Source organism: Salminus brasiliensis, unplaced genomic scaffold (assembly GCF_030463535.1).
Source record: "Salminus brasiliensis unplaced genomic scaffold, fSalBra1.hap2 scaffold_157, whole genome shotgun sequence".
NCBI classification, from domain to species: Eukaryota; Metazoa; Chordata; class Actinopteri; order Characiformes; family Bryconidae; genus Salminus; species Salminus brasiliensis.
Genome location: NW_027326688.1, coordinates 1 through 13,905, shown reverse-complemented (window position 1 = coordinate 13,905; position 13,905 = coordinate 1). Strand labels below are relative to the sequence as shown.

General features: G+C 44.7%; 1 protein-coding gene across 1 annotated transcript; it reads right to left on the bottom strand.

Moving 5' to 3' along the window:
• Positions 1-2,056: 2,056 nt before the first annotated feature.
• On the bottom strand, positions 2,057-12,141 carry bace2 (beta-secretase 2). The gene is made up of 9 exons (XM_072672063.1): positions 11,396-12,141; positions 7,430-7,519; positions 6,420-6,636; positions 5,637-5,768; positions 4,788-4,922; positions 4,331-4,432; positions 3,942-4,091; positions 3,348-3,516; positions 2,057-3,188 (listed from the first exon to the last, which is right to left on the bottom strand). Exons 1-9 carry the CDS (start codon positions 11,683-11,685, stop codon positions 2,953-2,955), a joined length of 1,521 nt encoding a protein of 506 aa, XP_072528164.1. The 5' UTR covers positions 11,686-12,141; the 3' UTR covers positions 2,057-2,952.
• Between the last annotated feature and the right edge of the window lie 1,764 nt (positions 12,142-13,905).

Here is a 13,905-nt window from a genome sequence, read left to right as displayed (position 1 = left end):
GTAGACAGGCTGCAGGGGGCAATCCAGTGTGACTGTAATTACTCTTATTGTAATGTTTAGCAGTGAGGAGGAGGAAGTGCTGGAGGTACGTCCGCACCATCGCGGTCACTCTGCTTCTCTTGCTGCTGGTTGCCGGAACTCTGCTGGGTTACTTCTGTGAGTGTCTCGTCCTCTTCACTGTCATCTTTCCCCAGATAGTCCCAGTGTTGATTTGACTGCAGAACACAGAACATCTTAAACACTGAGGAGAGACTCTGATCCAGGGCTGGGTGGAGCTGATGAAATTCTATATTGAGATATTTTCCAAATATATCACCATAACACATGATATGCAAATGAGGCGTGTTGTGAGGCTGCTGTGTTGTGCTGTGTCAGTGTCTGGCTGTGCTTCTGGAGTGAACTGTGGTGGTGGTCACTGCATTAGGAAGGAGCTGTGGTATAACGGTACAGCAGATCGCTCCTCTGGACCCGATGAAGCGAACTGCAGTAAGTGAATCTGTTTCTACTGGTGTTTTATTGTAAACTATAATCTGAGCGCCTGCCTTGCTGACTGAAGACCGTAGTTTTACAGATAGTCTTAATGTGTCTGAGGTTCCTGAGGCTTGTGTTTCAGCCTCAAGCTGTGAGCCTGGAGTTCCCTGTTTGGAGTGGAGGCTATATAGAGTGACCTCTGAGATTGAGATTAAAGAATGTGCAGCTGGAGAAGAGGAAGAGGAAGATGAACACATTCATACCTTCATTCTTACAGAGGACAGATCCCATACTGAGCTCATACACTTATTCATGAACACGCTCCTGCCACAGCTCTCATAATCGCAGCGTTTCAGTCAGTCAAGATTTTCTCACTGTATTGTGTATAGATGTAGAGTTGAGCCTCTCTATAACCCCTGCTTTCCCCTGCATCTCTAACAGACGGTACACTTCCATTCAGTCTGAAATGATCAATACTAAAGAAATGGGTTTGTGAAGCTCTTTCTGCACTTCTTTCTTGAACCACCTTTTCAGTTCCGTGTGTATAGATGAAGATTTTTTTTGGGGTGGGGGGCACCATTAATTGTCAGCAGTACTTTATAGAACTGTAGTATCGCCCCCTTACTTAAAGATCATTTATCGTGATCAGCTTTGACGATGCATAGTAATAATGTAATATATACACAACTGCAGTATTGTACATGACCAAACTGCCTTTGAGAAGTTCTGCTCTGTTCTGATCCGGATTTACAGGGGAATGTTCTCGCCACCATTGCAGCACAGATCTGCTCTAATTAATGAAGTAAAGGAATGTGACCAGGGTCAGAGTGCAGCTTTTGTAAGGAAGCTGAAGTTGCAGTGTTTGAGCAGGCAGGTGTGACACAGGGCAGGTCTGCTTTCATGTTCTCCTCAGTTTCACCTGAAGTTTCTGCTCCGTTCAGCAGAGGCTGATCTGCTCGAAATTTACTCCGACACAGTTTTAGTAAAATCAGCCGAGGTTGTACTTGGTGGAAGTAAATGCTACTGAGTCTAGCTTTAGCCTTTAGGAAGTTATTTTCTTTAACATTTTTACTTTATAAACTAAATGAGTGTGTGTATTCTGGTGTTCCGCAGCGTGTTCAGTGAGTTTAATGATTTTATTTTCACTTTAGAAGCAAATAAAAAATTTAGAATTTATGTTGAAATGAAATTTTTACTTCAAAGGAGTGGGATGGACGTGTACAAAGCAACTGAGCCCTGAAAAAGACATCACTCTCATTAAACACAACACAACCTTAAACCAGCCGGAATATCACTCATAGCTTTGTGTGTCAGAACAGAATTACCTTCAGAGTACCTTCACGCGTGCACGCACACACACACACACACACTGCTGTAGGGAGGGTATTTTACTAACCAGTGAAGGAGTTGATGTGAAGTGAATCATTAAATCATAACCTGGCGGCACGTTACGGATATGGCCCTCTAATATGAAAGACTAAACTCTCAGTTTAAAACTAACTTTCTTAATTTAATGATTCAATTAAAATTGATCAGTTTTATACTTCATACAAAAAACTAACAGAACAAACAATAATTTGACACATTTTATTGCAGTTCTTTTTTTATTTGACAACTATTATTATATATGCTATGAAGTGCATGTTTGATCGGCGATGTGCTTTTAATAACCTGTAATACAATCAAAACACAGTCATGTATCTGAACTGTACAAAATCATTAAATGTGTTTAATAGAAGAAAAAAATCAAGCATTAAATAAAACCTGTGGGGTTTAACCATCGGCTGTGCTGAAGAGTAATCAGTGATGTGTAAACTGATCCGACATGTACATTCAACATCAAATATCTAAATATCTAACAAATACTAACTCATTACACAAGAAGAAGGGAAATAAATAGTAAGAGGAGCCAGATCAGATCAGTCTTCATTAAAAGCAGTTTCAGTTTTCAGCATGGATTTAACTCCGCTGCTTCTCTCTTTGTGCGTTCGGAGAGGACGCCTTCGCTCAAGACTGACCTGGTCCTTCTTCCAGCAGTGCTTTGATTGGCTGTTTAGTGAGATGGAGAGTTTGGCTTTTCATTGAAATCTTGTGGACGGTTTAACCCTTGGTTCTTCATCCTAATCTCTGTGACATTAGCAGTGTACAGCTGATTACTTCAGACACGAACACAGAACCCAGTAAGAACAGAACCCAGTGAGAACAGAACTCTCTAAACGATTTTAAGCACCTGCTGTAAATGTGGGAGATATTAGGTGGAAAAACACTGGAAAACCTCTCTAAGCTTTGAGTCCTCAGGGTTTAGTGAGGTCAGCAGTTTCCTGCTTCAGTGCTGAAGATGTCGAGTGACCAAACAGTCAGAAATGACCAAGACTACTAATAAGGAAAGTCCACCCAGCTTCAACCAGAACAGTGTGGTCCACCAGTCTCCTGAGCCCCAGGCCTGTTCAGTGCTAACTGGGCCGAGTCGGTGGCCTGACATCATTTGATACGATGGCGTACCAGCGAGGACTGGTCCGTGATCTCTCCGTCTCTGTTCCAGCGCCGACAGGGGACCACCAGCAGGATCAGCAGTATGAGCAGCACCAGCGCACACACCCCCATCAGGGCATAGGCTATGACCCACAGCAGAGGCTCCTGCAGCGGGAAACTGCCTATACAGGCGCCATCTGCTGGGAAGGGTCCGGCTATCTCGGCCACTGGAACACCGTTCATTTCTGGAAAAAAGGAGGAGTGGCTGTAGGAGCGGAGTGTGTAAACGCTGACACTGTGGACTGGTCATATATCTACACTGGCTAAGAGCCTCTCTTCATCTCTTCTAAGATACTTGTTTGAGGAATTAGACTCTTCATCTCTGTCCATGTGAATCTACTCACCAGCGCAGGAGCTCACTGCAAAACCCACCCTCTTCTGAGCACGGTCAAAAATGACATAGAAGCCCTCCATGACCGTGGCACCGATCACCAGACCGTTGGTGGAAGAGGAGATGCCAAATCGGAAGCAGTTCAGTGTGCCATCCAAATCTGTGACTGGCTGAACGTACAGCTGTGAACGGACAGCACATCTTTACATGACTAGAGGGACGAGAAGACCTCAACAATATGGAGTGAAGAACTGGACATAAAACAGACCATGACTGTAGCAGCAGGTACTCTCTGTGTTCTGGTCCATTTCTGTTTGATATGTGAGCCTGACATCTGCTGCTACTGCAACAAGAGATTTGAACTGGCTTTCTGCTCCCGGTGGAGTTACTCTACTGCATCTACACCCAAATAATCCACTAACTTGTCCTGTCATCTGATGGACCAGTTCTCACCCTCATCTAACGATGCACTGAACAGCTAATCTGTGAGCTTCACCTTTAATGAATTCATTCTGATCAGTCCAGTCAAATAAGAGCTAAACAACCGCCCCTCTGAGATTCTGGTTTGAAGAGCACAGATAAAGAATTTTCTGCAGAATGATCTGACCTGTGGGAAAACGGTGAGGCGGAATGACTGGCTGCTGTTGGTTGCTCTGAGGTAGATTGACATTTTGGGGAAGAACCTCCAGGGGGACTCTCCTTTTACCCAGCAAGCTAGCTTGGTCCCAGCGAAGAAACCTGAGGAGATATCCTGGATCTGGTGGAGAAGAATGAGATCCAAAAGCTTGTATTTTCACGAGTGCTGGAGAAGATTCACTAAACAGTTTTACACACCATGATCATGAAAGTGCAAAAGTGAACATCAAAGAAAAAAGCACTTTTAGATCATTTAGATCAAGAACTTTCCAACAGAGAATTATTTAAAGATGTATTGTTTCTAGAGTCTAGGAGTCATTCTACCACAAGCAAAACACCCTGCCATCAAGACGGTCGTACCAGTGACGTTTGTGCGATGGCCTCCACCACAGCGCTGAACACCTTCGCGGGCAGTCGCAGTAAAGTCGTCCCGCTGTCGACGATGGCTTTATCTGTGTTGTACTGAACGGAAGAAGCAGGGTTAAAACTAGCCTGTGGTTACACTGCAGTCAGCGGTCCTCTCAGGATTTCATGAGCAGGATTGGTGTGTTCTTTCTACAGTATTTCACATAATCAATCAATCAATCTCTCTCTCGCTCTCTCTCTCTCGCTCTCTCGCTCTCTCTCGCTCTCTCTCGCTCTCTCTCGCTCTCTCTCGCTCTCTCTCGCTCTCTCTCTCTCGCTCTCTCTCGCTCTCTCTCGCTCTCTCTCGCTCTCTCTATGTAGATGTGTCAGATTGACTGGACGTGTTGGTGAGCACAGTGTTAATAAGTGTGGGATATGGACTGGGCCCTTTACAAAAAATTACGTGTAGTACCTCTTTGCAATCCAGGTTTAAATTTTGGTCAGCAACTTCCAGTTTCAGCACCTCCACTTGGTAGTACCACTCCTGCAGGATTGGAGTGTACCAAACTGAGCCTCGGTACAAAGCTGGTTCAATACCTCCCATGATCTGAAACCCAGAAAAGAAAGAGGGAATACTGATGAAGCAGAGAGAGGCCCGAAAACTGTAGACACTGAAAGTAGCCACTGATGGTACTTAAGCAGCGTGTGTGTGTGTGTGTGTGTGTGTGTGTGTGATTTTGGCCTCCATTTTGTTTTGTTTTTTGTAGTATTTTTGAGTAATGGCTTCGTTTGTATTGGGACTTTAGGCTTCTTGGCTCTTTTTGTTTTAGGGCGGGATTTTTCTGTAAACAGACGCCATGCTGAGCGTTACGAGAACCCCCGCTGATTCTTCAGCCACACTCCAGCAGCTCACGCTAACAGAGCTCCGCCCTCCGGCTCTCATACACCGGATTCTTCCTTCTTGCTCAGTTCCGGTTTTCTCCACACGCTGCTTGTCTCCAGAGGTGGAGCAGCCAGGTGGTGAAAGTGAAAATTCTGCGCAGCTGCAGCAGAGCTATTCAGGGAGTTGGGTGGATTTCTTACTTTCTGGATCTGGAACTGGAGAGGAATCGTCTTTACTTTCTCAAGTAGCACAGAGCTGCTTGCTCTCCTCAACCCTGGAGGGCTTCTGGTTGATGTGTCAGGAAGCATGAGGCACTGCTGCTGAGCTGAGAACAGCTGGAACAGCTGAGTTTGGGACGGATCTCAGGGAAGCTGATTTAGGATCAGAGTAAAAACATTTCATTCTCGCTGGACCAGCAAAAAAAAAGCAAAGACTCACCAAACTGCCCCCTGCTGGGTCTGACGCAGTACTGACGGAGACTGCCGCTCCGCACATCTGGAGAGAGAAGACATCTGGGATGTTGGCCTGCTGCACAAGGGAGTTGAAAAAAGGCTCCACGGATGGGTCGGGCTGGGAGAAGGAATGATCAGGCACATTTATTTAATGGTTTCATTAAATTCTTCATCTGATAAAATATAAAGAACAACTGCAACATTGAATTCATGTCAAATGAAGTGAGAAGCTTTTATGTAGAGGCGATGATGGACACCAATCAACCATAACATTAGAACCACTGACAGATGAAGTGGTGGTCCTGTCTAGGGATGGATATATTAGGCAGCAAGTGATCAGTCAGGGTCATGACCTAAGGGTCAGGGGCACCTAAGGCTCAGTGATGCTCATGGAGGCCCCGTCCACCTCACAACTTACAGGACTTAAAGGATCTGCTGCCAACGTTAGTCTTGGTGCCAGAGACCACAGCAGAGACCCATCAGAGGTCTTGTGGAGTCCACGCCTCTATGGACCAGATCTGTTGTGTCGGCACTGTTCAATATTACGCAATATTTGGTGTAAATGTTGTGGCTGATCAGTGTACACACACACACACACACACAGTACAACACACTCTTTTCCTACCCTATTTGACCACGGAGTAATGATGTATTCATAGCTTATCTGTATTTGCAGACCTTAACTACTCCTTATCTACGTCAGTTCATGTGCTTCACCACACACCTGTACATCAGTCTGAATGGCAGCACAGGTGCTCTGTTCTCTTACCCGAGCCAGCAAAGGGTACGCTAACCCCAAAATGCCCTGCCAGTTGATGCCAGGAAGAAAGAAGTCGTCTGAGGTTAATATAGCAGCTATGTTGATGGTGATGGTGCCGTTCGGACCATGAGGGATGGTGATCAGATCAGTGCCCAGTTCCCCTTCCCAGTTCCCTTGGGTGTACCTGACTGCCACGGACCTGCCACTGGTCAGGTAGGTGCTGGATCTGGAGGACAGATTATTTATTTATTTATTTGCACAATTAGTAAGACTGAGAAACACAGTAGTGACTGCAGTGCCTGTGGGGGCTCGTAGGCCGGATTTCAACAAATTCAACCAAACACTAAAAGTCTGGGATAGATTCAGATACAGTCTCCCATCTACTACCGGTCAGACCTTTGGCCTTGTAAAGGTCAGCTGTTCGGTTTATGGCTGGAAGTTGAGGGAGAAGTTGTAAAATAGTTTTGTTGAAAGCTGTAAAACCTGCCATTACCATTCCTGGCTGAATAAACCTGCGTTTAAGGGAAAGCTGGTGAGATCTGATCTGTGTCCAGAAGTGATTAGGAACATTACACTCTGAACAGCAGGGACAGTATTTATAGGTGCAGGTGAACTAGCTCAGCGTTTATCAGATTATCAGTGCTGGCACAAAGCCACGAGGTCTGTGGTTGTATTTACTGGTGTTTAGTAAAGTCACTGTTTCATCAGTTCTCAGCTTTAAGGACTTTTATCCATTATTTGAAAATTCAGAATATTTTGAACACAAACAGCAGAGGGCGTTGGTCTTCACACTTCCTCCTCATAAGCCATGAGGGACCATGAGTCAGTCATTTTAGCAGGTGGGTGTTGCTCAGCTTCACACGTTTCCCTGAAATACACCTGTTAAACCCCCCGAACGCACGGCCTGGAGGAGCTTACTGTTCTCACAGTGAGAAAATACAACATGCTGGAATAAAGCCATGCTAATAATAATACTAATAATACTAATGATGATGATGATGATGATGATGTGATCTTACAGTGCTCTATTGAAGTAAGTTGTAATGTAGGGATGTGGTGCTGCTGCCACTGCAAAGTTGCTGCTTCCAGTATCCACCAGGATATTCAGCTGAAAGCAGAGGAGTCCGATTAATCACAAGAATAACAGATCTAATATCCAGGCATTCAGTGTCTGACCATGGTCACTCTGATTACCTGCTCACATGTTTTCTTGATTTGAAATCAACACAGGGGCAAAGTTACACACATCCACTCCGATTACTGCTAAGAGTTCCAGCATGTCTCAACTTCCTGTTAGTGATCATGATGGACTACAGCTGGGAGCTTCTCTGTGTCACACTGGTTCACAGCATTCGTTGGACTGACCAACACACAGGACAGAGAGGAGCTTAGAGCAGATCTGAGAAGGACGATTGTGTATTAACACACGTCAGGATCGTCTCCTGGAGCACTTTCAGTTCAAACAGCTGCACGTATGTTATTGGGAATATGGAATGGTCTTCTCAAAGTCCCTGACCTCAACCCAATGGACATTATGTGAACCACAAAAGAATCTGTGCAGAAAATCTAACAAATTTAATTCAATCAATTCTGACAGAGTTCTGCCAGATGTTTGTTGAGGATACCAAAAGTATCTGGTTGAAGCTTAACTTGCTAAAGGAGAGTAAATCAAATATTAGGTGCTGTATGGACACTGACCCTGATCTGATTTCAGAAAAAAATTAAATAATTTGCACCAAATGGTTGTTTTTACTATTAAAGATGAATGTTGTACACTCATTCCCCCCCCCCCCCCCCCTCTCTCCACATATGCTCCTGTTTGGCAGACGCATGCTAGCGGGCAGTCGGAATAATGTTGTCTGAGCGCCGGTTCAACGAGGGGGAACTAATGAGATAACAGAGCAGTGCCATCTTGCCGAGTGGGCAGAGGGGCCATTATGGGTATTCCTCATCGTTAACTCCATCATAATAACCCACCAATTGGGCGCCGCTACGCTGCACACTGCCTAACATCTCCCACCGTCCCATTCAAATCAGTTAAGCTCTTTTCCACCAGCGGTCGCTTTAACGGCTCATCCTTTGAAGGGAACACTAAGGGAGGGAGATACTGAGTGATTTCAGGCTGTGGGTTCTCTCTGATTTAAGATCAGTTAAAACAATCTAATATAAAAATCGTTAGGCTTTCATCTGATTTCTCAATGGCTCATCTTCAATCTGAGAACGTCTGATGTGGAAATTTCTTCTATTGAAAAGCACTAAATGAAGATCTGGATTCTGCAAAATAGAATGTTTATTAGTTGGGGGGGGGGTCACATTACGTCAGCCAATCACAGCGTTAAATCAGATAGTATACAATATCACTGACGGCTGAACACACTTAGACTTCAGGACACTTCCAGGTGGAGAACAGTTAGCAGGCCTGAGTGGCGCAAGGCACCAAACCCCAGGATTTGATGGGATGCTTGGTGCAGGCATGCTGGGATCCATCTCCCACAGACCTGACTGGGAAACACTGGTTTAGACGAGCTGCGCACTGGTTCATCTGGTCCCCATCGTCTCCCGTTTCCTCATTTTTCCACTTCATTGTTAGCAGGGTAGGTCTAAGCCCTCATCGAGACGCTGAGGTAATTGGCAGGCATTCTGCCATCACAAACACATCTGCTACCTGTTTGTAGCAATTAGTGGATGTGAACCACTCCAGCCGCCACCTCTACCAGCTTCAACAGATTCCGCAATTAGTGTCTCGTTTAAAAGCTCTGCGTCAATTAACACAAGTGCCATTAATTACATATCCATTGAGGACGGAGGCTCAGATCTCAGACACTCGCCTCTTTCAGGTCACTCGGCTCGGTCAGCCGGGACAGGATGAGAGGGCCAAGATGGGACGGGTGCCTGGAAAATGATCATTTCATGCAGATCAGCAAACAGCCGCCATCTTCACGTCATTATATACTCTAACATACAGCTGTTCATAGTCTGAAGGTGAACACATGGGTGGGTGGGGCTTTACTATTTCTACTATTTGGTGATAATGGCCACATGACCTTATTGTGACATAATGTAATATGGCTTTTATTAGAGTTCACACACCAACATAACAAGGGTTGTTTTTTTACAGGTGTGACTAATCCTTTTCAATAGATATTTGTTAGAATTTTTTACTCATTTATTTAAAAAAACCTTTCATGGTTCTGGAACATTGTTTTAATTTCAAATGGTTCTTCACAGTCTTTAAACCTCTTTATGGAGCCAGAAATGCAGCTTTTGTAAGAGAGTCCGGCCCATGCTTAAGTGTTCTATTTACTTAAGGCAGGAAAATCCCTCCATCCAGCAGCACAACAGCACAATTACCAGAGGACGGGCACTGAGGATGTGTATGACTATGATGGGAAAAGAGATAAAAACAGCACAGACAGGATTCACAGGAAGCAGATCCATTCTCTTCTTCTTCTACTGTACCTGTGTATCAGCTGAGGGCACTGCGTATGGCTCTCAGTGCAGTCATTCTCTATTAACTCAAGTAAGTCAACAAAGTCAGCACACACACTCTTGAAGATAATGCTATTGATTAAGCAACACTTTAAAAAACAGTTTGCAGTTCCCTAAAGAACTTTTCAATACATGGCTCTTTATAAAAACTATATGCAAGAGTGAATAACTAAAATTTAAATAGTCTGGTGGTCATGTGAGGTAAATGTGAGAACATCTGTCTAAAAGCTGAAGCTGAGGTGTAAGTGGACCATGCAATATGACAGTGACCCATACATTCTTCTGACATTCTTTGGGGGGTTCGGCACTTCCACATGAGACTGGCAGTTGGCTAAATGAAACGTTTTAATTGACATTTTCACCAAACACATTTTGACACAGATAAAATGCATTATTAGCAGCAGAACAGTGATTTTTATTCTGTAATCCAGATCAACAGCTCTAATTACACTTTGTAATGCTGGTAAGTATTTTAGGATGTGATGATAGCCACGCTTTGGCCAGAAAAATTGATTATGTATGACGATGAGAACGTTTATCACAATACAATACAATATTGTCATACTGCCCACCCCTACTGGCAGCAGAACACAACAAGAGCAAATGGCCAAGCCGACCCAGTCCAGTTATCCAACCAATGCGGCTCCTTTTGGTGGTAATCTCAGTCAGCTGCCTGGCTATCTGAGCTCCAGCCTGGGGCCCAGCATCATGTGAACTCATGTGAGCTCGAGCTTACATACCCACCGCAGACCTATCAAGGAAGTCTTGGTCTCGGTCCTGCTGCCTGAGGGGATTCATACACTGGCTGGTATCACATGCTGCACTGAGACCCACGGCCCTCATGCCCTCTTACACAGTTTCCAGGATCAGGCCACTCTTCCTGACACTCACCAATGCTGATCTTGACTCAGCAGACAGTGTGTGTGTGTGTGTGTGTGTGTGTGTGTGTGTGTGTTTTAAATAATCACACATCAGTGAAAACTCTCCGTTCCTTTCACCCGAACGATTCAGGCCTTATTTCTTGTTGTTCCACAAGCGTCACACAAGCGTCAGCAGCACCAGACTCAAATATGATATAATCTAGTGCTGGGTCAATAATATTCGTTTATACTGACCAGTACAGATACTGATGGTCAGTTTTAGCAGTGTGTTCAGCGATATAATAAAGCTGTGATAAAGTGGCCATTAAATAGTATTGTAGTACTTGGATAGATATTCAGTGCACTGATCTGAGCGGTATCTGATCCTCAGCTGTTTTTACTGTAATAAAACCAGAACATCTGGAATAAACAGCAGGTCTTCATCTCGGCTCTGTGATTAGTCTGATTACTGTTCATTACACACCAGCAGTGTGAGGTGTGAGAGGCAGGAGGCAGGAGGACCTTCACTGTGTTATTAAAACTCTGTATTAATAACATAAAGAACTTTATTTCATCCAGGGTCCAGCAGGACGGGCTGGGCGGCTCTGAGGGGCTCAGTTATGAAAGACCACCTACGTTTGTCCAGGCGTCCCGACCACCATCTCCATGTAATACCCCCGACCAGAGTCTCCTCTCAGGTTGTTCACCATGTCTAAGAAGTTGACAGTTCCAGCTGGATCTGAGGCCAGAGACAGGCCGTTCCTCGAAGCTGTCTGGTTAGATGTGGAAGCTGTGAGCTCCAGACCCTCGGCTGAAGAGTTCAACCTGCCCGGAGAGAACATCTTCAGCGGGATCTTGTAGAAGCAGTGCGCCGTCCAGAAGAAGCAGAGCAGAAGCAGAGCCCGAGAGCCCCGGAGCCGCGGCATCGCTCCCAGCCCCCGGTCCCAGCCCCGGTCCCAGCCCCGGTCCCAGCCTCTCTCTCTCTCTCTCCAAGCAGCAGCTCCTTCTCTGAGGAACACGGATCTCAGTCCTGGAGCGAAGAGCAAAGTTCTGCTGCTTTCCCCTCGCCCATCTTCAGCTCCTCAGAAAGCAGCAGATCTTCAGAAACTTACAAACCAAGCTACAGAATCTGGAGTTCCTGAAGTTCCAGCAGTTGAGCTGTCAAGAACTTCCTGGTGATCCGCGAACCAGAGAGACCTTCAGACGGATGTGACGAGGAGCAAACATCCCAGCAGCAGGAGCAGGAGCAGGAGCAGGAGCCAGCACTTTTCCTGGGAAGTCTGAGAGCGAGCAGTCTGCAGAGAATCTCCCAGGAGGAGGAGGATCTGTGATCAGGTAGGTTTTAATAATGAGCAGAAAGCTGCAGCTGCTGGGACTCAGTTCTGCTCCTCCCCAAGTCTAAAAAGTCCTCATTTGCATGTTCAGTTCTAGATAGCTAGTGTTTGATCCAGGGGTGTGGCTTCATGGTTGGGAGAAGTTGGCAGCAGCCACCATTGAACTGCCACCTCAACTTTAGTCTAAATCAATAAAATTAACTAACACACACACACACACACACACACACACACAAACTGACCTCACTAACGCTTTTGTGGTTGAATGCAATCAAACCCTCACAGCAATGCTCCTCCAGAATCTAGTAGAAAGTCTTCTTCTCTGGACAGTAGAGACAGTCACTCCAACAGAAGCAGGATCAGCTCTTTTTAATAGCCTTGATTTCAGAAACAGTGAATGAACAGGTGTCCCAATACTTTTGCCCTCATCGTGTATATTATACAGTTTCATTGCTTTGTTGTTGAGATGTTTTATGAAGGTTTTGAGGAAACTTATTGACACTTTTTCAGATTTTAACATAGTGTGTTTAATGTACATTACTTCAACACACTCCACATTTATTACTATCATCATCATCATCATTATTATTATTGTTATTGTTGTTATTATTGTTATGTTTGGGAATATTGTAAAGCGAATTAGTCTCAATAGAGGATGAGAAAGGTGTTTTTGATGGGGTGTACAGATTATTGTTTGAGGAAAGGCAGTGCTTTAACTGTATAAAACACAGACTATTGTTTATTTTTTACACAACATTATTTTATGTTATTAATGAAAAACTTCATTCTTATGCTAAATATAAACAAATATGTCTAATATTTAGGCATCAGGCTGATCTCTCATCCAGAGGGACTTTTAATTATTAATCTGTTTAATTAAAGTACAAAATAAAATCTACATTAACAGATTTATTACAAATAAAAATAATAAATATAATGACTGTAATTTAATAAGCTGCTAGTTACTATGTATTTGTTTGTTGTTTGTGTTTATACACACACACACACACACACACACACACATTATTGTCATTAAACATGCTGCTTCTCAGTGTTCTTAACCTGCTGATGAAACCAAGATCAGAAATATGTTGAGAAGCAGTTTATCACAATAACAATGACATCAGAAATAATCAATAAAACCTACATTTATTATTATTATTATAAGAAATGGCCATCCTTGTGCTACCACGCTTCATTTCCCTGGAGTTCTCCATATGGCCACAGGAGGGCGGGCTACTACGTGTTTGTGTTGGCCTTTAGGAGGCCTGACTGACTGCAGATTAAGCAGCTTGGCAGAATGAGCTGTTTCCAGGTTTACTGTGCTGATCACCTGTACTCAGAGAAGAGACCGGGTCCGGGACGGCTCTGCTGTGGCCGAGCTTCAAGGAGAACCCTTAAAGAACTCTTTGATTCTAAAGAATTCTTTATTTTATGAATGTAGTAAAAATCCCTGCAGAAACTGCTGGTCAGCCTGTGCTTGGATCGGGAGGCTCCACCTGTTGGAGCTTTCTTACACACATCCACACCAGGCCTCGGCTCTGCACGCTTAATCAGCAGGAGCGTGTTCCAGCCAAATTACTGGAGCAGTCCTAAGTCTATAATGCTGGTCTTAGACGCGGTGCATCTGCTGGGATCTTCTGAGCAGTATTGGATATTGTGTAATTACAGGCAGGCAAGAGGAGCTGGACAATCTGGGATTAAAGGAGGTAGCGGTTGGGGCAATGCTTGTTTAGTGGAGGCGAGACTTGAGGGGGTGGGATGGGGGGGTGGGGGGGGGTGGGGGGGGGCTGGGGGGTTGTGGTTGCTACA

What these genes read in the sequence shown, in the direction of transcription:
- bace2 (XM_072672063.1), bottom strand. Translation starts at nt 11,685, where the DNA reads ATGCCGCGGCTCCGGGGCTCTCGGGCTCTGCTTCTGCTCTGCTTCTTC. An exon ending in CGTACCCTTTGCTGGCTCGG is followed by an intron (nt 5,769 to 6,419) that starts GTAAGAGAACAG and finishes TCCTTCTCCCAG; the next exon opens with CCCGACCCATCCGTGGAGCC. An exon ending in GCCTCACCGTTTTCCCACAG is followed by an intron (nt 3,517 to 3,941) that starts GTCAGATCATTC and finishes GTCCGTTCACAG; the next exon opens with CTGTACGTTCAGCCAGTCAC.